The sequence below is a fragment of the Coffea arabica genome, chromosome 6e (assembly GCF_036785885.1).
Source record: "Coffea arabica cultivar ET-39 chromosome 6e, Coffea Arabica ET-39 HiFi, whole genome shotgun sequence".
In the NCBI taxonomy this organism is placed as follows: Eukaryota; Viridiplantae; Streptophyta; class Magnoliopsida; order Gentianales; family Rubiaceae; genus Coffea; species Coffea arabica.
In genome coordinates this window covers 33117906-33142528 of record NC_092321.1, presented here as the reverse complement: position 1 = coordinate 33142528, position 24623 = coordinate 33117906, and the positions used below count along the sequence as shown (strand labels likewise).

At 35.1% G+C, this 24623-nt stretch overlaps 1 protein-coding gene across 3 annotated transcripts; it reads left to right on the top strand.

Annotated features, from left to right (window-relative positions):
* The first annotated feature begins 244 nt into the window (after positions 1-244).
* On the top strand, positions 245-21697 carry LOC113695850 (dihydropyrimidinase-like). Of its 3 annotated transcripts, none has more exons than XM_072055723.1 (14): positions 245-615; positions 1540-1707; positions 4471-4537; positions 5874-6152; positions 6276-6487; positions 8107-8227; positions 18130-18217; positions 18356-18434; positions 18771-18818; positions 19772-19859; positions 19967-20007; positions 20159-20211; positions 20368-20524; positions 21374-21697. In XM_072055723.1, exons 1-14 carry the CDS (start codon positions 517-519, stop codon positions 21563-21565), a joined length of 1692 nt encoding a protein of 563 aa, XP_071911824.1. In that variant the 5' UTR covers positions 245-516; the 3' UTR covers positions 21566-21697. The 3 variants fall into 3 exon arrangements, with proteins under 3 accessions (XP_071911824.1, XP_027070823.1, XP_027070824.1); XM_027215022.2 differs by having other exon boundaries at positions 246-615; positions 4486-4537; XM_027215023.2 differs by lacking the exon at positions 18771-18818 and having other exon boundaries at positions 248-615; positions 4486-4537.
* Positions 21698-24623: the final 2926 nt, after the last annotated feature.

Genomic DNA, 24623 nt, shown 5'->3' with positions numbered 1-24623 from the left:
ATATAATTGAGATTGAAATAAAATTTATTTGTTTCAACTTATAATTTAAAAAAATTACTTTTGAAAATCCAAGTTTTTCGAAAATATTAATCTTTTCAACATATAAAATTTTAAATTAGTTCATTGCATGTTTTATTTTGTGGATATATATATTTATATAAATTATTTTTAAAAAAATTCATTAAATCAGATTAAACTGATTCGAACATCTCACCTGTTCAATTAACGGTCTGAGTTTTAAAACATTGCTATATGGTTAATGAAGCCCAGACATAAGTATCAGATCTTGTAAATTGACTCAATGGTAGCTATCATTTGGTCCAAAATTCGGGTTCCAGATTCGGAAAGTAACTAAATTCAATAGGCGCCAAGTATTAAATAGTCAACCGTTGGATTCTTAAGGCCATTGAAAAATCGATCATCAATGATTTCTCATCAGTCTCTACTCAATCAATCCACTGCTGAGTCCAGTAATATAAAACCCCATTGATTCGATTTCAGCGACTACTCGCTCAAATGGGTTTTGTTAATCTTCTCACCATGGCGAAGAGATTCTCTGGAATCATCGCTATTCTCTTGTTGCTGAGGCTGACAACAGCCGCTGCTTCTCATGAGGTAATACTAGTCTTACCACATGTACTCCTCTTCTAAATTCAGTAACTCTTTATCTAGGATTTTCATCAAGTTTACTTTAATGGGTTGCTTGGAGATATTGTAAAAGTTTCTTTCTTTAGTTTTTTTTTTCCTTTACTTCTTTTATTGCATATTTTATAGCTTCAATTTTCTTCTTCCTCAATATGATAGTATTGCAATGCAGTGGGAGATATTGAAATGAGATATGATTGAATGAATCGAGAAATTTGCTGTTTCTATTTCTTGATAAATTCGACTTTTAAATTATTAATGAAGTTAATACTACTACTTCGATTAACATGTTCATTCGTACTCGGTGGGTTTTTCTTGTCTAGGGAAAGTTAGTGAAAAGGGTGCGTTATATTGCCTATTTAATAAAGAGGATGCAATCAATGGGCTATTTAGTGTAAAGTCCTGTTGTACTGATTTGTGTGCGAATTTTGGGTTATTTACTTAAGTGTGCTCGATCATCAGTGTAAATTCAAAAACACCACAAATCAGTCTCCATCTAATTTTTGTATTGAGCTATTTTTCTTCTGCATTGAAGACAGAAGGTCCCCATTCTGTTGTCATAACAAGGATATTTCATGTCCATTTGCAGAATTTGTGGCTTTAATAGTGACAGACAGAGTAAAATGGAGATTCAATGTCGACCATAAAATAATAAATCAACCTGTAAATTTTACTGCATTGGATAACTAGACCTGCTTAGTCCTTTAAATCTTACTTCCTGGACTGAGATCTCTTTTCGGTATTATTCCAGGAGAGAACACGAAACCTGATAAAAAAACATTCTCGATGGGATTTTTTTTTTGTGCTTCTTGCTGCAAAATTTAGTTGACTAAGCAATGTAGATAAACCCAGTATTGACCAATGTTTCTAACATAATTATGTCGCTTATTGCAGTTTTGTGATGCTGGGATGGGTTACAATGTTGTTGGATGTGGAGGATCTGACTCCTCTTCACGAAGGATATTGATTAAGGGAGGGACAGTTGTAAATGCTCACCATCAAGAGGTTGCTGATGTTTATATAGACGATGGGATTATTGCTGATGTGAAACCTAACATCAAGGTACTATTTGGTTGTTGTATGGTCAAATCACAAATTTTAGAACTTGTCTGACGTTAAATTATGGAACTTAGTTTACTTGCAAACTAGCTATGGGTGGCAATGGGTGGTTTCATGTTGTTTGTCTTCATCTTGTGTTATTACTTATATATAATGGTGTCAACCTGCAAGGTTTTTTTTTTTTTTTTTTTTTTTTTTTTCAATTTGGTTCTTTTTCCTGGAAGATCTATTCCATTTTTTAGGCTGAAAAACTCAACTTATCGATACTTGTATAATCATCTTGAACATATGTCAGACTTTTTAAAAAAAATAATGTTATGCACTTTTTATTTGTAAAATAGACTAATTGTATGCACGTTAAGAAAATCACTAACTATCAAAAATAGTACTTACAATATCTGATATGTCTAATATCACGTGGACTATATGTGAAGTGCTATACGATGTTGAAAAGAGCTGGACTTATGCATTAGATGTATGTAGAACATAGTAAGCATATCATACCGAATATCATATCAAACAGGGTTTGCCCATGTGTCAATCTCATTATGTTGCTGTTTAAATCATGTCCGGTCTTTTAAATATCAAAAATAGTACTTACAATAGCTGATATGTCTAATATCACGTGGACTATATGTGAAGTGCTATACGATGTTGAAAAGAGCTGGACTTATGCATTAGATGTATGTAGAACATAGTAAGCATATCATACCGAATATCATATCAAACAGGGTTTGCCCATGTGTCAATCTCATTATGTTGCTGTTTAAATCATGTCCAGTCTTTTAAGGACTTGTTAACAAAATCTCATCAAATCCTGGCTAGCTTCTTTACTGTCTTATTTTGGATTTTAGATGGATATATGTTAAAGCTAGAATAACTGTAAGGGCTATGTTTAAATTAAATATCAACAGCTCATTTAGTCTTAACCAACAAATATGAATCCGAAAACGTTGTTTACTGCTGTACAATGGGGTGGACTACTGCATTTTGTTTACATTCATTTGTTGGTATTTCGGGGAAGGTTTCTGGGATCAGAATTTCTATTTACCCAACTTTTGGTATCATTTTGAAAATTCGCAGGTGGCATTAATTTAATTTTTAGAATGTAATATGGAGTATGAGTGGACGAATGTCATGCCAATCAAGGAATATGGAGAATGTTTTAAATTAGGGCAAACAATCCTACCGGCCATTAAACTATTCCAATAGTACCTTTTGGTCACTCGAGTATTTTGAATTTCAAATTGGTCACACAACCGGCAAAATAGGCATTTGAGTGGCCATTCTATCTGATTTGCTGTTAATTCAAAGAAAATGCATATTGCATGCAACACATAACGCAAAAGACAGGGGTAAGATAATTCAGCACTAACTGTATGATTTTTTTTTATGGACAAGAAAAATTTGAACATGGCAATCATACGTAGTTTTAGCACTTCCTAAATATTTTCTATTTACGTGGAAATCTTTTAACATTTAATTTACCAACAAACATGGCAAAACTACATCGTTTAGCTCCTCACTTATTTCTGTTTTCTTTTCATTTTGCATGTTCATCTTCCTTGCTTGTTTTGGAAGACAATCTTGCCATGGCAGCTGTAGTATGCCGGCATGCCACCGCACTCATCACCACAGATGTAGTCTTGGATAAAAGGGACACTATTGGACTTGAATTTTCCCATAGAATGCAATCTAACATTGGATTGGGCCCAAAATGGTTGTTGAACAGCCAAATAGGTACAGACAAGGCACCATCTCTCCTTTGAGAACATAATTAGATTCACAAAAGTCATACAAAATCACGGCGGAATCCAGGAAAGCATGATTGTTATTAAAATAGGCAAAGTTAACAGCCCCAAGGGCATGAATTTTGGATCAAAATCCGAAAGTTAATGACACCTGTTTCTATTTGTTTTGAGTTAAGAAGTTTATCTTTGAGCCAAAAGCACAAAAACAAAGAGAAAAACAAAAAGAAAAGACAAAAGAAGGTTGATATTCGGATGCTGATGCTTGAGTTAGAGGTGATTGTGCAGCCATAGAAGTGGTGGCTGGAACATGAGAGGGTAACGGTGAAGAAGAAGGAGAAAAAGAAAATTAGATAAACTAAATTGTGTTATCACCCTTAATTATACAGTGAGTAGTCAATTATGCCCTCATCTTTTGTCCTCTCCCCCCAACTGCCAAATTAGACAGAATGGCTATCGGTGTACCTGTTTTGTGATTTAAGTGGCCAAATTGAAACTTAAAACGGTTGAGTGGTCAAAAGTAGTTTAATGGCTGGCATGATTTTTGCCCGTTAATTTATTTTTAATCTAGATGTGCTTGCAGGGGAGATTTTATTTTGCAAAACTAAATTATACAACACGCACAAAATGATCAATGAAGATGAGTAAGTTCACATACAAATTGTGATTGTAGAATCTTAAAGCATGACAAATATGGCAAACAAAGTTTGATATTGTTGTGTCATATACAATTTGAAGCAAGTTATACATTGCATTGGTTCTTGAACTCGTTGATATGTATCTATATTGATGTAATGAGCAATTAGTTGTAGCATGAAGTCTGTGGCAGCAAGTCACTAGATTTTAGCACCTTAGCAGTATTGTCTACTTGCATCACTTGTAATTTGGTATCTTGAGCATCCACAACTTATTATCTTCTCATTCGGATTGTAGCTTAAATGACCTCAGATGCCTTTGCAATCTGTTATGCCTATTTTTTATACGTTTTTGATGCATATACTTGCCATCTGAACCTCAGAAATCCCATCTTCAGGTCGGTGATGAAGTTGCAGTAATTGATGCCACTGGAAAGTTTGTCATGCCAGGTAATATCTTCTCACTGAGGCTTTAGTATTTTGTTTATAAAGAAACTAATAATTGTTTATAGTGTTCTACTGTATACTTCATATGACTCATGTTATTTCACTGGATTTGTTTCTTTTTTGCTTTCATTTGAAAAACACATCCAAAAGATATCAATTTAAGCATATAGCTGATTGAATTTGAATATGGAATTTATTTGTTCTGAGGGCAAGATAGGTTTTGCCTTTGCAGATGGTTGTGAAAGTGCATATGATTTGTTTAATACTCCTTTGTTCCAAAGTCTTATACTTCTCAAGTTTAGCTTTCTCATCTCTTCTTTGTAGGTGTCATAATTGTTTACTGCATAACTTAAATGAGATGCATAGATTAGCAAGGAGCTGTGCTGAAGTGTTACATTCTTAGTTGCATAAAATGGATGGCTTAGTGAAGCATCTAAATATATGAATTAGAAAGAAAGATAAGTGTGTCTCTAATGGAGAAAAAGGTAAAGGCATCACATAGATTGAAAAAATGCAGCACAAAAAGGCATGGCATGATATTCATGTGAACAATATGAAGTGTCATAAGTTTGTACTAGAAAAGTTTGCTATGCCTCGAAAGCCTTCTTCTTTACTTTCTGCCCCTTTGACTGTCAACCTTACACGTGGAGGCACCTCTTGTTGTCATGAGCATCGAGAAATCTTGGATATTGTTTTGAGTTGCTTTTGTTTTCAATTTGTGGTATTTTTTTGTTATTTTCCATTAATTCCTACATTTCCAGGTCAAGTATATTTTGGGAGGTTGGCATCTAGCTGACTAATTTGGTGAAACAATAGCTATGACAGCTAGCTAACTTACATTTGGTCAAGTGCACAAGTTTGGCATATTTTCAAAATATAACTTTTGGACAAGATAAACATTCCAGACTTAACCAAGCAAGAGCATTAAATGAAAGTGGATTGTTGTGAAACATCAGAGTAATAAAACTATTATGAAATTTTGGATGACTGTGGAACATAAATATGAGCAAAGTAAGTATATTCTTGCCAGAGCTAATGCCATAATACAGTTGTATTGAAGTTTGCAGAAACTTCTGGCTATAGTTAGTCATAGTCCTACAACTCTCCTAGATTTGGTTAGAAATTTCAGTATTCTACCTTCTCATTCTCCTTAAATTCTTCCTTTATTGTCACTTTGGTTGCTCCTATAATCCTTATATATTTCCCCAACTTAATACTTCCAAAATTGCAGTTGTTTACCTTAATTTGAAAAATTCTGAAATGCTGATTGTTTTTGTTTGTGTATTCCATTTTGTGATGATCCTTTGTATGATGTATCACTTTGATCCATTAATGTCAGGGGGAATTGATCCTCACACTCACCTGGAAATGGAATTTATGGGTACTGATTCTACTGAAACAATTGATGACTTCTTCAGCGGCCAAGCTGCTGCACTAGCTGGTGGAACAACTATGCACATTGATTTTGTCATGCCTGTGAATGGGAGTCTATCTTTAGGGTTCAAAGCATATGTAGAAAAAGCAAAGAAGTCTTGCATGGACTATGGTTTCCATATGACAATAACTAAATGGGATGATACTGTTGCAAGAGAAATGGAAATTATGGTCAAAGAGAAAGGTTTGTATACTTTTCTAGGTTAAAATTCCTTGAGTTGGACGTATACAGTAATTTATGTAAATCATTTATCGAGAAGTTATACATCCTTTTTGATTGAGTGCACAAATTTTCCTTGCCTTGTAGGTATCAACTCCTTCAAGTTTTTCCTAGCATACAAGGGTATTGTCATGATTAATGATGAGCTTCTGTTGGAGGGACTTAAAAAATGCAAGTCCCTTGGTGCTTTGGCCATGGTTCATGCAGAAAATGGAGATGCTGTGTTTGAAGGCCAGAAAAGAATGATTGAACTTGGTATTACTGGTCCAGAGGGACATGCACTTTCTAGGCCCCCTTTGGTAATCTTTATGAGTACAAATAGATTTCTCTTGTTAATACTGCCCATGATAGGTGTTTGGTTTGTTTCCTTATCTTTATTACCTATTCCAGAGAAGTTGCATGGTTCTTGCTCACAAAACAATTGCATGTGGTCTTTACTCACTTAAATGGTTGCCTTATAATACTTGAGCCTATTTTCTTAACTTAAGACTATCATTTTTATCTGGGATTTACTTTAATTTTAGAAGTGCAGGAAGTAAAAGGAGGCTTTGGCTTTTCAAACCGCCTCTTTGTTTACCCTAAATTTACTTTCTTGATGATTTGTCATGCTGTTTCATCTCCCTCAAATCAATCTCTATGTGACTTTTTATTCAAAATGTTTTTGGATGGAGTAAGCAAGCGTGACGAGCAACTCTTCAACATCAGAAATAGTATGATTTTGTGGATCTGGGTGCTATAATGAGGGGATTGATAGTTAAGATATTTGTCATTGAATGATTGTTGAGCATTACTATATTTGTGACCTCTAGTTTGTGGATCTAATTTGAACTCTATTGTCTTAGTTTACTTTCTATCCCAATCTTCTTTTTGTTATATTGGACTACATTCAACAGTATGTGCTAATTACACCGTGAAGGAGAGTATGCTGATTAGCTTGGTCCTATTTCCTGAATAAAGTTGCAGTATCTCATGAGGGAATTTGGTAGCATAGAAATTGTGCAGTTGTCGGCTTTACCAGAAGCTTATGAACCTTTATCTGGACATGCAACTATGATTGTCAAATAATCAGTTTCAGTAGGGTGCTAAAGAGGGATGAAATAGCTGAATTTGTCCGTTTTTAACTTTAGATGGAACTAGTCAACTGCTGTAAAGTTAACCTCTAGATAGTTATTAGTTTGCTGCAGATGGTCATGCAGTTATCTTATTAGAGTAGATGGCATGATGCTAAATCCATCTTCAGACATATTAATTTCAACCCAAGATTATCTGTCCTGGTGATGCAATTTTATACCCAGTTAATGAGATACAAATACTACGATTCTAATGCATTTTTTAAAATATATGAAATGAAACTTGAAGAACTACTGTTTATGCACTGTTGTTCTTCATCACTTTCTACATTGCTGTCCTGATATTGATCTCTTGGACATGGCCTTTATGTTTGTCGTCTCGTACTATCGTGAAATACCAACGGTTGTTTGATTCTTCCATTAGGTATTTAATCTCAATGTAACTGATAACTCCTTAAATCCATGAGATCTGGGATATTCAAGGGCCAACCACTGTTTATGTCAGTACTTCTTGTGTAAGTTTAAAATGTATTCCTTAGTTGTCTTCAAATACCTAAAGCTGTGGTTTTATCCATCTGAAAAGTTCATCCATAACTTGTTAATGAATTTTGGCTTGTCTTTGCACCAGTTCTTATTAGCACCATAAAGTTACAATGATAGCTGCTCTAACAATAGGAACACAACAATTTTTCTGTTTGGCTTTTAAAATCAGATGTCAAATTTGGTGACCAGATTTGTTGCGTCTAATTTTGTCTTCTCAAACTAGAGAAGTAATAATTTACTTTTTATCATGATTTTTTTTTTAATTTACAATTCATGGCAGTTCCCTTAGCGAAATCTTCATGCAGCTAGAAGCAGAGGCCACTGCTCGGGCTATTCGTTTGGCTGGTTTTATTAACACACCTTTGTACATAGTACATGTCATGAGCATTGATGCAATGGAAGAAATAGCTAAAGCTCGGAAATTAGGTTTGTCTTTTAAAACCTTAAACTAGTTGCTGGTATATGACTTGATCCTGAATCTCTAACCTCAGTTTGTGTGGGATGCTTCAATTCTATACTCTAATATAAAATACATGCAAAATGGTTGGTCAACAATTTAGGGTGCGTTTGATAAAACTGAAGTATGAAAATTGAAGTCTGAAATCTGAAATTTGAAGTTTGAATCTATGAAGTTATTGAATTGTTAAGTATTAAATCTAATATATTTGAGTGTATATCACATTCAGTGATAAGTGAATAGTTTATCACTTAATTTTGGGAGCAAGCTTTGCCTAGGAAATTCAGTGCCACTTAATTAATTCAGATGTTCAATTTTTGGTTATCAAACGCGTCTACATATGTTAAAATCTGAATTCATTAAGTTTAAATGCTGAATTGGGTTATCAAACAGGGCCGGTGTTCTAAGTTTAATTTTCTAATCTAATCCATAGTAATGTGTCACCCTTGATATTTATCTTTGTTCCTTTCTTTTGCTTCACTTATCTTTGCCTTCATAGAACTATATTATTAGCTCATAATCATTTTGTGTAATATAATAGATTATTGACCTATTTACTAGGAAAAACAAAAGAAAAAAAGGAGATTATTGACCTGTTAATCTCCCTAAATTGAATTATCTTTAATCTTTTTTTTTTATTTATTAAAATGCACATCACCTAAATGGGCTGGGGAGTAGGCATACCAGTTTTTTATCAGTTTTATCAATTGACTTTTGCTGATTAAATAAACCTAATCCCAGAACTAACTTCAAAAGCCGGCAACTCTTGAGGCAGTCCCAGTTGAGTAACCTTATATCATAAAGTGTTCATAATAGCTATATGTTGGTTTTTTTTTTGGCTTATTCAAGGATATATTTTCATTCAATTGCATTTAATGGTTTTCATTTCTTTGAATCTCAAACATTTTAATTTAGTTGGCCTTGAGTGTCTGAAGTTTTCATTTTGAAATGAGCAACCCAATGCACATAATTGCAGAAGCTGGGGAGAGTGAGGTGATATGCCGTTTACTTTTATCTGTCAAGTGTCAGCTCATGTATAATGACTCTAGTTCAGCTTGTAAATTCTCAAGCAAACATGAGTTTTAGCTCATTCAGCTCAATTGCATGAACAAGGCAAACTTTAGCTCGTGTTGAGAATACCATACTCATTGTATCATGGTCAGAAGTCTTTCAAATCATGATATCAGGCATTCTTGGTGATGTAAATTTACGAGTTCTAGTACAAATAATTATTGACCAGAAAAAGATAAATACAAAGAGATGATAATCAAAGGCAGTATGTTTTTTTTGGTCAAGAATAACAGAAATGAAGACAAAAAGAATTTTCCTTTGCAGCCACTTCTTTAGTAGATTAAAGTCTTGTTTGTGTAAGTTACCTCCAATTCCTTTTCTCCTTGTATTTTATCACGTGCACTGTGTGGGTAAGCACAATTGGTATACCTAGCATAACAAATATGTATAACTTTTATACATCACAGATATGCTGTTAATTGCTTGTGTGAAACAATCAAAGGCCATTAGTCCTATGGAAATTCAACGTGTAGATCCCTATCTATTTAACACTCAAGATATGGGGCAAAAAATCTGAATGGCCCTCAAACTATATAGTTGGTTGACTTTTAGCGCTACAATTATTAAGTGTATATTTTTGCCCCTCTAACTTGTAAAAGGGTATACTCTCCACCCTTTTGGCTACAGATAATTTCGGAAACCTCCCGAGGCAAAATATTATGGAAGAGAAAATTTTTAGGCAAGACACGCATATCATATATTATAATTAATTTGGTAGAAAATTCAATATAAGACAACATATAAGGGTAGAATTGGGAGAAAAATATGTCTCTGATTAAATGATTAGTATAAGAATATTTTGATGATACAAGGGTGAGATTGTTACAAAAGGTATGGTTTTAGGGGAGTTTAGTGATATTTTTTAGACTTTAAGGATGGCAAGTGATATTAACATAAACTTCAGAGGAGGTTTCTAAAATTTTCTCTAGCCAAAAGCATGGGGAGTATACCATTTTACAAGTTTGAGGGTAAAAGTCGATCAACTTAATAGTTGGAGGGCTAAAAGTCGATCAACTTAATAGTTGGAGGGCCATCCAAAGTTTTTGCCTTAAGATATATATAGGTTGAACAAGTGGACACCAACATATGACAAAACATGGGACCACTCTTTTTATACTTGTGGGGAGAGGGTAGGGAAAAAATACCAAAAAAAGAAAAGATATAGTTATACTTCTTGGTGTTCTCTGCTTTTCAGTTTGCTAAAATAGCCTGAATTTTGAGTTTTAGGTACAAGAGAGCTCAGTAGTGGGCTGTGCATGAGTTGTGCTCAAACTACATGGATGATCAAAGTCCTACTTGTGCTTGCTTTAAGAGGCTATTTTGTGTATCAAGCCCATCTTGGCTAGATTAAATCTAGTCATTCAGTATTAACCTTTATTATTGATAACAGGTATTTTGGGAGGAAAACATCTAGTCACAGTATTATGAGTGACCAACTAGTATTTATAGGAGTACAAACCTAACAAACTATTTACAAGAATACCCTTACTAATTTATTACCTACAAGAATACTTATATTCTCTTAATACTCCCTCTCAAGTTGGAGCATATATATCATAAGCACCCAACTTGTTACAAATGTATTTCACCCTAGAGCCCCCTAAACTCTTGGTAAATACATCAGCTAATTGATCTACAGACGGTACATGAGATGTCTTGATGACTCCGTCAAGCAATTTCTCTCGAATGAAATGACAATCAACTTCAATATGTTTTGTCCTTTCATGAAACACTGGATTAGACGCAATATGAACAGTTGCCTGTTTATCACACACTAAATTCATAGGCTGTTTATGCTCAAGCCCAATTACAAATAACATGCTCTTCAACCAAACCAACTCACACACAGTGTGAGCCATAGCGCGGTATTCAGATTCTGCACTTGATCTGGAGACAACTGTTTGCTTCTTATTCTTCCACGACACTAAATTACCACCAACAAATACACAATATCCTGTGGTCGATCTTCGATCTGAGGCAGAACCAGCCCAATCTTCATCACTATATCCTTCAATATCAGTGTGTCCATGATTTTGATACAGCAACCCTTTTCTAGGAGCACTCTTAAGATACCTGAGAATCCATATAACAGCATCCGAATGACTAGTACGAGGGGTATCAAGAAATTGACTCACAACACTCAATGCAAACGAAATATCAGGTCTCGTTACAGTGAGTTAATTTAATTTACCCACAAGTCTTCGATATTGTCTAGGATCATCTAGTAATGTACCTTGATCGCCTACTAATTTCACATTAGGATCCATAGGAGTATTCACAGGTCGGCAACCTAACATCCCAACTTCATTCAGCATATCGAGTACATATTTCCTTTGACATAAATAAATCTCATATTTAGACCGAGCTACCTCAATACCCAGAAAATACTGTAGATGACCTAAATTCTTTGTCTGAAAGTTTGCCTGCAGATTGGATTTAAGTTTCTGGATCCCCACAACATCATCACCTGTAATCACAATATCATCCACATAAACAACTAATAAAATTTTACCAGTATTAGAATACCGATAAAATACGGAGTGATCTACTCCACATCTTGTTAGACCGAACTCCATGACAACATTACTAAACCGGCCAAACCAGGCCCTCGGAGACTGTTTCAATCCATATAAGGATTTTTTCAAATAACAAACCAACCGCGAATTCTCCCTCTGAATAACAAATCCAGGAGGTTGTTCAATATATACCTCTTCTTCCAAATCTCCATGCAGAAATGCATTTTTCACATTCAGCTGATGCAATGGCCAATTATAAGTGGCTGCCAAAGAGATAAGAAGACGAACAGATGTAATCTTTGCAACAGGAGAAAATGTTTCTAAGTAGTCTATTCCATACGTCTGAGTAAATCCTCTACCTACCAGACGAGCCTTCAATCTATCAATAGAACGATTAGGCTACACTTTTATAGTGTACACCCATTTACAACCAACAATAGGCTTACCTGAAGGACGAGGGACAAGATCCCAAGTACCATTTTGTTCCAAAGCAGACATCTCTTCTTGCATAGCTAATCTCCAACCAGGATGATTAAGAGCATAGGTAATAGGCTTAGGAATGGAGACAGAATCAAGGGAAGCAACAAAAGAAGAATATGACATAGAGAGACGGGAATAAGAAACAAAATTAGAAATAGGATGAGAATTACAATGTTTTTTACCTTTGCATAAAGCAATAGGAAGATCTGACTCAGAGGAGGGCGTCATACCTGAATTTGAAGATTGAGAGTTAATTGGTGAAATGCGTGGCATATCAGGAACTTTCTCAACCATGGAACGACGAGAATAAACTTGAAGATTAGGATGAGATAATCGAGTTATGGAATCTGGTGGACTAGATAACTCAGGTAATAAAGAGGAAGGGACTGGTAAAACAGGAGAGGAAAAAGAGGGACACTGGTCTAACTCACAAGGCATACCGTGTTTCATAAAATATGGAGTGGATTTAAAGAAAGTAACATTAGCACAAGTAAAAAATTGATTTAAAACTGGACTGTAACATCTATACCCTTTTTGCGCTCGTGCGTATCCTAAAAAAATACACTTAATAGCACGAGGATCTAATTTATCCACCCCGGGAGCAAACTGATGAACAAAGCACACACATCCAAAAATATGAGGAGGTAATTTAAACACATGTTCATGAGGAAAAAGAATGCAGTGAGGTAATTGACCTCCAAAAATATTAGATGGCATGCGACTAATTAAATAACATGCAGTTAGAACTGCATCACTCCAAAATTGTTTGGGCACATTCATGTGCAACAACAGTGTTCGAGCAATTTCGATTAAATGTCCAATTTTTCTTTCTGTAACTTCATTCTGTTGTGGAGTGTGAGGACAAGAAGACTGATGAATAATACCAGACTTAGTCATAAAGATATTAAAAGGAGTGGAAAAATATTCTTTCGCATTATCGCTGCGAAGTATACGTACATACACCAAATTGATTCTTTATTTTTGTAACAAATGCACAAAAAATGGAATATAATTCTGAACGATCTTTCATTAAATAAAGCCATGTAACTCTGGAAAAAATCATCAACAAAGATTACAAAATATTTAAAACATAACTTTGAAGTGACTTGACTAGAACCCAAAACATTAGAATGAACTAACAAAAAGGGTTCAGAAACCCGTTTATTGACTCTAGGAGCAAAAGAAATAAGATGATGCTTTCCTAACTGACAAGACTCACATTCTAACGAAGACAACTGACTCAAAGTAGGAATCAACTTTTTCAAATTTTGTAAAGACGGATGACCTAAATGACAGTGAATTTCAAGAGGAGAAACAGTAGCAGGACATGCAATCGGACCATTGGAGTTGAGAAAATAAAGACCATTATGCTCATGCCCTCCACCAATCGTCCTCTTTGTCTTCAAATCCTGAATGACAACAAAATCAGGAGAAAAAATAACTGAACACTGTAGAGATTTAGTGAGCTTACTAACAGACATTAGATTAAAGGGCAAATTGGGTACGTAAAGAACAGAAGACAGCGGAAGAGATGAGTTAATTTCTACAGTGCTTAGTCCTTTAACTTTAGAAGTAGATCTATCAGCTAAAGCAACATGAGGAAAAGAAATAGACTCTTGAAAGTTAGAAAAATTTTTAGAGGTACCTGAAATATGATCAGTAGCCCGGAGTCAATAATCCATGAGTCATTACCTTTTTGTGCTAAAAAAACAGAGGGAAGAGATGCGTGATTTGTAGTTTGATACTGTAGGAATTTAACATAATCTTCCTCGGATATAGTAAGAGTCTTCTGGGACCCATGTGCTGAAGAACTTGATTCAACTTGGTCAGTGGTAACCGCATTAACAAACCTTTCAACCATAGCGAATAGCACGTCAAACCAAAGAACGGGTCAAAACTCTAGATGAACAGTGCCGCAATGAACAGTGCGCGTGAATAGTGCCTCGATGAACAGTATCCCATGAACAGTATGCGTGAACAGTGCCGCGATGAACAGTGTCGTGTGAACAAGACTTTTGACTAGATGTTTAATCCTAACCCTAGGACTTTAGCTCTGATACCATGATAACAGGTATTTTAGGAGGAAAACATCTAGTCACAGTATTATGAGTGACCAACTAGTATTTATAGGTGTACAAATATGACAGCCCCACCTTCCCCTAGGCGAACCAAAGGGGTTAGCGGACTGCCTGCCCAACTCTCGTCAGGACTACTAAGCCGAATACAAGATTTTCAAAATGCACGGTGCCATGATATGTCGAAAGTACGCTCCCACAAGCACGAAACGAAACGAAAACGGAAAAGGACTGCCACGTCACAATCCGGCCGGATTCAAGGCAGTAGCGAAACCAAATTTTTTTCAACTTCCCCTGCCAATCCGGCTAAATATCCTGCCAAGAACTGGCAGGATATACGGCCGGATTCGGTGAACAGTTTTTCGCCAAAAATTTTCTTTTTTCGATCAAATCCCGCACTCGTTCGAATCCCCAACGGATACAAGTAAAGTTCGTGTAAACCCATCGAACGTACATTTACCAACAAATACATGAGAGAGACATGAATAAACACTTTGAAACACACGTTGGAACTTTACAAGTAAAAGTGTGACACTAGATCGAAATATAATTAGCGTTTTTCTATTACAAAGGAGCTTAACAAAGGGAACGTTTACACTAACTCGATTCTTTCATCCAAAATCATGATTTCACAGTTTGCCCCTGTAAGGAAAATAAAGATAACGGGAAGGGGGTGAGTTTACGCTCAATGAGATACCAAAAATCCAAGTAGTCAAGAATCATGGTGTTTAATGTTTAATTAGTCAGATACACATATCAAATATAAAGTAAAGCAGTACAGGTGACTCTCAGGAGCCAGATTCCCGTTATAGTACCAGATCTTGATTAAGTAGTAGTTGACACTCCGTCAATTTTAAAATAAAGTAACTAGTTCAGTAGAGCACCACTTAATGCCAAATTCCGTCCATCAAACATACCCCTTACAGGAACAGTCTTCAATACCTAAAGAATGGTAATACTCGAGTTTACCGGAAATCCAGAGTCTTCAATACCTAAAGATTTTCCAAAAACAGGCACTCATGGATTGTCAATTTTCTTCAATCAAGTCTTTGCTGGCTCGATTCAATTGACTCCCCATGAGGTTGAGTTCAGGTTTAATAGGAAGGTCGTTGGATACACTTCCAAACGACATCATAACAGGCTCAGATAACAAGTTCAAATTGATACAGGAACTAGTAAACAAGCAAGAGAAATGAGTGTGATAAAGTACACTCTCGTCTCATACAAAATAAACAGTCGGTAAAGACATTCAAATAGCAATTTGCAAGTACAGATAACCAGTTTAGCAATAATTCAGGGGAGTGGTACACTCATCAGTTCAAGCAAAGATAACTTCACAAGTTTTCACCCAAAGTAGGGTTTGGATCACCGTGAAACCCTAAGAATAATCAAGGTAAAACAATTGAGGTTTGCACATCCAAAACCTAGTAAACGGAATGTACAAGTGTGGCTCGATTACGAGTCATATGCCTATTCAAAAGAACTACAAATGCAAGGAGATAAAATGTGACTTTTGAGTGAAAAGGTAATACTTGGTCCTAGGGACATGATCGACCTCAAAGCTCTACCTACAATGATTTATCATCTCCAAATTTGAAGTGGAAATGAGAGTAAGATCAGTGCTAGGAAAACAGAATTTTCCAGTTTTGCGCAATACTATTTGAAAAATCATATCTCAAGTTTCTTAAGTCCAAAATTGATAAAATTTATACTGTCGGAAAATAGACTCAAAGGGGTACAATTTCTCAGAAGACACATTTATAAGATTTAGATCACAAGTCAGTCAAATTTGAGTCTCAAATTGCAATTTTATCCAGTAAAAGACAGAACAGATATGTAATTACAGTCAACTTTGGAAAATCACCATAAATCACACAGACAGAACCAGGGTCTGAAATTTTCACGGTTTGTAGTTCTATGAATCTAGTTTCAAACGCAATAAACGGAACTCAATTCCGACATTTCTATATCACGATATAACAGATTTCCCAAAACTGCTCAAGAGTTCTTGCAGAAATTTCAGCAGCACCTCCCTTGTTTTTTTTCCTACTTTTCCATTCAAAACTCAAGACCCAAACTCATATCAATTCAACCCCAATTGTACATACAAATCATAAACCATTTAACACACTTAATTAGGATCACAATACCCTTCAAATACAACCAAATGGTAGCTCAAATTAGAAGCCCTAAAGCTGGAATTTAAACACATAAGCTGGAAATTTCTTTAGGCAAGTTAATCTACTCCATAATCCTTCAATCTTTCATATAACAAACTAGCAAAACATGGCCAACCCTCAATCATTACATGTGAGCAGAAATTACATCATAAAAACTGAAAATTTTCATATCATCACCTCAAACCACAATATGTCTCATAAAACTACTAAAACTACAACCTTAAGCCACTAATATGCAACTATTAGAAGTAAAGAAGGATGTTCAAGACAAGTTACCTTATAACCACAAGGAAAAATGGTAGATTAGGTTTTTTCCTTCCAAAATAACTCCACAACAAGTTTTAATCTTCTCTAAAGAGCAACTTATAAGGAGTGGTTTGCAAAGTTGTTGGCTAAAACTCAAGATTCAAGCAATTTTTGGAAGTTGGAAAGGAAGTTTTCTCTCTTAGTTTTTCTCCCTTTTGGCCGGCCAAGCATGAAGAAAAATGAGATGAATTTTGGTCAAATTTTTGATTTAGTAAAGTTAAGAAACCTTGGGTCAAAGTCCAACATCCACTAATTTCATGACACTTGGCCTTTCTTAGTTTTACCCTCATCTTCTTATCCTCCAAAGCTAATCTATCTAGCTAGCTTCTAATTATCTCCTAGTATCTTGTAACATAATATACTGTTATGAAAATTCACCCAGTCGCCAAAAATATATCGCACTTACTGCACTAGCGGATCCCACGTCCATAACGCTCCTCAAGCTTAACAGGTACTCACTTATACTAGGAAAATGGTTTAAAAACGATACTCACTTATAAAAATCTCTGGCAAATTACGATAATAAAATAAAGTAAGAAAAATGCACGCGGGAAAATAAAATAAATAAGAAAAATTTACGGGTCCTCACAACAAACCTAACAAACTATTTACAAGAATACCCTTACTAATTTATTATCTACAAGAATACTTATATTCTCTTAACAATTATATATACAATGCTTGTTCTTTGTATGATTTACTTTCTGGATCTGAATTATTGGGTCTCATACTTAACGTGTCAATCAATAAGAAACAAAACCAAAAAGATGCTCAGAATCAACTCATGCCTATTCTCCAGTTACAAACTTTCCTTGAAGAAAAATGCTTACGGTCAACTCATGTCTGTTCAGTGACGAACTTTTCCGATTGCTACCTTCCACAGAATTGAGCTATAAAATTTGGTATTCAGGTCTGCCTTAAGGGGCAGTTCTCTTAGTGGTTGAATGAAGCTCAGAGAATAAGTAGCAAGTTGCTGGTTCTGACTTTAAGAGCAGCCACAGGGGTTTAGCATGCATCCTCTTTCCTCATTTAGGCACACACACTTAATTGGGAGGAAATCGGTTAATAGTGATTCTAATGGTTTCAATGTGTCTCCTTTAGCTTAGCAGTCTATACTGTGATACTCTGGTAGTAATAATTATCTGCAAGTGAGAATAATAAGAGGCTCTCAATACAAGTATAGATCTGGAATTTCCCTTGCATTGATTTCATCTTCTTCTTATTTTTTTTTTTTCAATTGCAGGTCAGCGAGTTGTTGGCGAACCAGTGGTGTCAGGTCTAGTTCTAAATGATTCTGGCCTTTGGGACCCAGACTTCAACATTGCAGCAAAGCAAGGACTTATTTCCTTTCCCTTCAGTTCCTTTCTTGTCCTTCTCTTTCTCTCTCTATGGAGTCTTTTATGATGGATCATGGCCATTTACCTCAAAAGGGCAAAATAGAAAACAATGATCTTGCTTTCTATGCTCAGGTTTGTCATGAGCCCACCTATTCGAGCACCAGGGCATGGAAGGGCTCTTCAGGCAGCGGTTTCAATGGGTGTCCTACAGGTTTTTTCCTGATGATTGACATACAACCCTTCCTTATTGAATACCCTTGTTTGACTGGATGCAACCTTTAAAGCAATGCTGCAAACTTGCAATTGCGTAAATAAATAGTATGAAATAGGTGCATCAACTCATAGGCTAATTGAAATTGAAAAGTTAATTAAGAATGCATGGGACTATTACCTCTTATTGTATATAAGTTATTTGAAAAGGTTATGCTTTATAGTTCTAGTCTATAAAAAGGAGAGTATTTTCAGACTAACTGAAAAGACAAGTTATTCAATAATGGAATGATAGAGTTTCATTTTGTAAACGTAAGACAAATTTTGTTATTCTTAGGGATTCCACGTGGTGCCAGAGAACACCGGCAAATCAGCATTTGGAAAGGTGGGTGGGTTGACGGTTTTAAAACCTTTAGGGTTCCTCTTAGTTGAATGTATAATGTGTTCTGTCCGAAGATAGTTTCCATGCAAAAAATTTTGTGGCAAAGACATGATTGCCTAGAAATCTTTTACCACTCAAACCTAGGAGGAGAAATTTACTTATAGTAATGTTCCAAGCATCTTGATGATAACTTTTGAGCAATCCAAGGTGTCATTTATTTTGATACTGATGTATTGGGAATGACATCAAGAACGGTGAGGGGTTTTCTATTCACAATGAAGGAGGACAATTTATCTATTGAGGTAATGAAGTTCTTATAGATGGGAGGAAAATCTGATGGTGTCATAAGATCTTATGGTGGATGTAATTTCAGTATCAATGGCTAGATGGTTTTTCAGTGGCTACATATTTACTTTGCAGTCTTTGAAACCCATGACCATTTTCTAGCCAAGGGAAGCCAAAGAAAATTTGGAGAATGGGAATAGGAAGTTTGAATACTTCCATTTACCAAAATTTCCCTATATTTTCAGTACATTTTTATTCTTTAAGGTGCACATATGTATGAAATGTATTAGCACATACGAGTGCTTTATGTCCACATAAGGGTAAATCCATGATTTTTCCTACAGCATTTATTTATTACAATATATGGAAAGTACTCTACTCCCCATTCCAAAATTTCCCTGAACTTAAACCCTTATAAATAATGAATCTTCCTATTTCCATACTTCAAATTTCCCCAAATATTTTTCAGCACTGGAAAATTTTCTGCCGTAATGAAACGGAACTTGATTTGTCCCTGAATTCTTCTTCAAAGTTGATGTGTTGACAACATGGCTTCCTGGCACTTCCTTCAAGGGAAATGTACTATTTTCAGGGAAATCTACAGTTCATCTTATTTGTGATCTTTATGCTGATCCTCTATCATAAACCTGTTAATGTTTTACATTTTGCAGCTAGTTGGTACCGACCACTGTACCTTCAACTCAACACAGAAAGCTTTTGGAATAGATGATTTCAGAAAAATCCCAAATGGTGTCAATGGTAATTCATCTTGTCCTTTGCTTACAAATAGCATGAGTCAATTATGGATGTAGTCCAGATGTTATTTTCTACTTTCTAAAGAAGTCTTACTTGGAATTGAAATGTAGGCATTGAGGAGAGAATGCATCTGGTTTGGGATACAATGGTGGTAAGCTGTATTGGACCTCATCAGTCATACAAAGTTATATATACAAGTGTCCAATAGTAAATTAACTGAAACCAAATCAACATAGGTAGTCCTTGGAGTTTCTTCTTTCCTAAAAAAGGACAATTCTGTTTCCTGGTTTATTATTTTTCAGGCCTCAGGGAAAATATCTGTCACTGATTATGTACGGATAACAAGCACTGAATGGTATGTCATCACTAATATTTGATCTTGTCTTTTGACTATTCACTTTAAGCATTTATTCTACCTATTATACTTTTGAAGACTGTTTTTTGACTCTTCAATCTCACCTAAGCTACTTAGTTGTTGCACCTTGACCTTTGAAATGAGTTTACGTTCTAGTGCTAGGATATTCAATATCTATCCAAAGAAGGGAGCAATACTTCCTGGATCAGATGCAGACATAATCATATTAAATCCCAATTCAAGTTTTCAGATAAGCTCAAATTCTCACCATTCAAGATCAGATACAAATGTCTATGAGGGATGGATCGGGAAGGTAATTTTTCATTACTGCTTGTTGTAATTAAGGATTTGAATGTGCATAGCTTTCTAGAGATTAAATTACTTTGAGCTTATTTAGACTTATAGAGCTCTATACCTGATCACATAGTGATTGTCAAAGCCATATGTGATTCTTCTTTGAATTTGAGGTTTATGATGCATTATCCAGATAAAATTTCATTATTCTTATTTCATTATCTATACAATATTGCATTCTACTGAAAAAAAAATCTATAAAATGTTGTGCATTCATCCATGGGATATCCATTATGAACTTTAAAATGCTATGAATTACCATTGTTTGCAAACTATCTGATGCACGTCTGCTCAAGACATTGCTATTACAAAACAGTATTTTGAAGGACATATCAGTACCCTGCTTTCAGTGGTTTTTTTGTGAGGAAAATTGCCACCTTGAATTTGTGGAGGATTTGGCATGTTTAGATCCTTCAAAGTAGGTCTAGAATCAAGTGCAATCTAACAAAAGATGCCTGTTATTTTACGTGATTAATCTTCAGTTTCATATAATCAGCTTATAACGAATATAGTTCAACTAATAGAATGAATTGATGAGTATCTACTGTGTGGTTTCTGGGCATTCTGCTTTTGTATGTTTATACGCATTAGACATTTGGATACTCTGGTTGCACCGTAATAAGTCAAGAATGTCTGATTAATATTATTAGATGTCCTTGAGAAAATGATAGTAATTTGCAAAAGAAAATCTTGTTCCATATAAAAGAATTCTCTAGGTCTCACTCCCAATGTACGGTCTTCATTTCTGATTGACATTGGCTCTTTGTATGTATTGAATTTGGAAGATTTTGTTTTTGATGTTCTGCAGGGAAAAGTTGAGATAACTATTGTTGGTGGAAGGATTGTTTGGGAAAATAATGAACTAAAGGTTAATCTTGGTTCGGGCAAATACATAAAAATGCCACCTTTCAATTATCTTTTTGATGGAATTGAGAAAGCAGATGTGAGTTACATCTCTTCCCTAAGAGCACCAGTGAATCGATTTAAAGCCATGCAATGAAATGTATGAATACTTGTAAAGTAACATAATTGAATACTAAATAGCTTTTCGTTTCTACAAAGCAATAAGTTGAAGGACTACGTTGATGTATTTTATTTTGTCTCTCTTTTATGAAAGTTATATGCTGGCAAACGGGTGTAAGATTGTTGGCACTACTTTATCACAAATTGTGCACTTCATCCTCTAAGGAAGCCCCAGGTTGTCCTCCTTGTTTAGCAATAGTTAGATGATTTTGGTTCCAAATGTTTCTTAGCTGCTATACTATAGTGCAGATCACAGTTGAAGTTCCTTTTTGCTTTTTAAATTTCAAATCCACTCTCTATATTTTTTACTTGAAATCCTCCTTGTAGATGCTCCCATTAGCTTCTTGTGTTGTGTGAGTTATCTTCAAATTGGTAGATCCGACTTAACTCAGATTGAGTTTATTGAACTTTTCCCTTGATTTTACTAGTTTGTTGGTTGAGACAATGATCAGATTTGCTTTAAAACCATGTTTATATTGTCAAGAGATTCCTGAAAACATTTGCTATGCCATTTGGGGTGCTAGTTTGCCATTGATTGGTGCTATGGAGTGCGAGTTTAAGTTCACTTGGTTGCTTGTAGCCCTTTTTGTTCAATTTTGAGATTGGAATCGGATTATTGGCAACAAAATGAGTCGAATGTACATGTCTTCATCCGAGAGACTAGTAAGGAAGTTGTTTCCAGTGGTAGCGCAATTAAATCCTACTTGAGGACGTTGTTTGAAAGGTAGATGTGGATCAGGGTTTAAGTACCACAAATTTCTGTACAACATTTTCCATCATTCCAATTTTGTACACTAGTATATGTGTTATTTCTGTTCTTCCTATTTTGCAAAAGGTTTGGCTAACGAGCACCTGTTAGATAAATTCTTTTCTAAACTAGCATATATGTTTTTGTTTACGGACAATAAAGAGACATATATGTTTTAGTTTACAGATAAAACATGCATGCTTTTATAGACACAGAAAAGATTTTTTTTTTCTTAACTAAATTTGAAGGTAATTGATTTCAAATCTTTTCTATAATAAAGATACTTTGATGGATCCATGGGAGTTCAAACTCCTCGAGGGTCGAAGCCTCAAGTTCAAGTGATACTTCAAGCTCTAAGCTACACTTTGCTTCGAGTGACTGGATGAAGAGTTTCCAAGCAAGATAGTTAAGTGGTTCGTTTGAGAATGTTAAGCAAGGGTTAAATTGTCATTTTCCTCGCTGGTTTGAGTCGTTTCTTGTAGCTTAAGAATTCGGTTAGATTTGTCAAAGAGAAGACCGAATTCCTAGTACTTAGTTTAGTTGGTTAGGTAGTTTATTTAGTTGAATTAAATTCGATCAAATTTGAGTTCTTAGGAGCCAACTTTTAGTTAGGGTGTAAGTCATTTAAGTAAGTTCAAGTCACATTAGGTTTATGAGTCCATGTAAGGCTATAAAATAGCCTAATCTTTCCAACATTTTTTAGCTAATCAAAAAATTACAGAAATTGTGAGTTTATTCACTTTTTCTTGTCAAGAGAGTTTCTTTTGAATACTTGAGAGTTTTCTTGAGTTATTCAATTCGAACTTATCAATCAAATACACACCTTGGCTGTGGCGTTCTTCTACCAACACTTTTGGTTCGCTAAATTATTAAGTTATGGGTCAAAATTCATCTTGGTTCATTGCTTCGTGGTTTAGAAGGGTCAAGGGTTCCACTTCAACTTGATTTCTTCGTCTAGGTCCAGGGTTACGTGGGATACGAGTTCATACCTTCAAGCGGGTTCGTATCAGTTTGGTAATCAGAGTTAGTTGACAATATCAAATATATCATGTTCGTATCTTTGCAAGTTTGCTTGTTTTCAAATCCGGTCGCTTTACTTTCCACCGAGTCGTTAAGGTTTTTTATTATTCCAAATTTGTCCGCATCTTGTTTACCTTCTTGTGTCCAAATCGTGCCTTGTTTGTGTCCCAAATCTGTCCAAATTTGTTGCATTTTAAATCGTGTCTTATAGCGTCTTGAATCTGGTCATACTTCATCTTGTGCGTTGCTAGGGTTTTCTTTGTTGCGTTTTACCATTGCGTCTTGTCCTTGCTGTCCGTGACATAAATTCTATCGCTGTTTTGGTCTTGTCTTGCATCTTGATATCTTGTTTCTTGCGTCTTGAAATCGAATAGAGTAAAAAAAAAAAATATCTGGTTGTTATTGTTCTTGAAAATCCGAAGCTCTATTTAGGGTTTTCTTGACAAAGTGTGTTAGGGTTTTGTGTTTCTTGCAATAATTGTGGCTGATTCCTTTGTTTCTTGGAAGTATACAAAATATCTTAAAGTTTCTTGATAAATTTCTTCAATTTCTGGAATTTATTGAACAAATTTTGAAGTTCTTGGGTTGAAAACTAGGGTTGCTTGAGAATCTTGAATCCAAGTTTCCAAATCTTCGACCTTTTTTTTTTTTGCAAACTATAATCCGTTTCTTGACAAAAGAAAGTTGCGGCTGATCTTTGTGCAAACCCTAATCGTTTCTTGATTCTTTGACCCTTGATACGAATTGGAAAAAAAAAAAAGAAACAAATCTGGTTGCGTGAAAATAAAAAAAGAAATGCAAGAAAAGAAAGAAACAAGAGTTTGGATCAATCTTGAAGTGAAAACAAGAAAGCAATCTGATTAGGGAATCCAAAGTTGGATTAATAATAAATCCTAGTCACAAGAAAACTGTCCAGATTAGACTTGCCTCAAGTGCACACATGAAAACTCTCCAAATCAGCAGCCTTATCTTCCAAAATATACCCAAGAACCAACGTGAATTGAATTCCAAAAAAAAAAAAAAAACTCCAGCCAAGGTACAATCGGGTAGTACAATTCTTGGCTTCCAAAATTTCTGCTATTTTGTTTCTTACTTAATCGAGTTTTGTAATCTGTCCAGTCATTATATTTGAGTCTTTTGAGTTTTTTTCAGCCTATAAATCGTGTCTAATAGGTCCCAAAAGGTGTCCAAATCAGTCTTGAGTTCCAACCAGTCTTCGTTCCTAATTTGAGTCATGAGTCAAAGTCCAAAGTTTCCAAAAATTGAG

Coding starts and splice junctions, on each gene's coding strand:
- LOC113695850 (XM_072055723.1), top strand. CDS start 517: ATGGGTTTTGTTAATCTTCTCACCATGGCGAAGAGATTCTCTGGAATC. Junction 6,153..6,275: donor AATTATGGTCAAAGAGAAAG/GTTTGTATACTT, acceptor CTTGCCTTGTAG/GTATCAACTCCTTCAAGTTT. Junction 18,435..18,770: donor TTTCAATGGGTGTCCTACAG/GTTTTTTCCTGA, acceptor TGTTATTCTTAG/GGATTCCACGTGGTGCCAGA.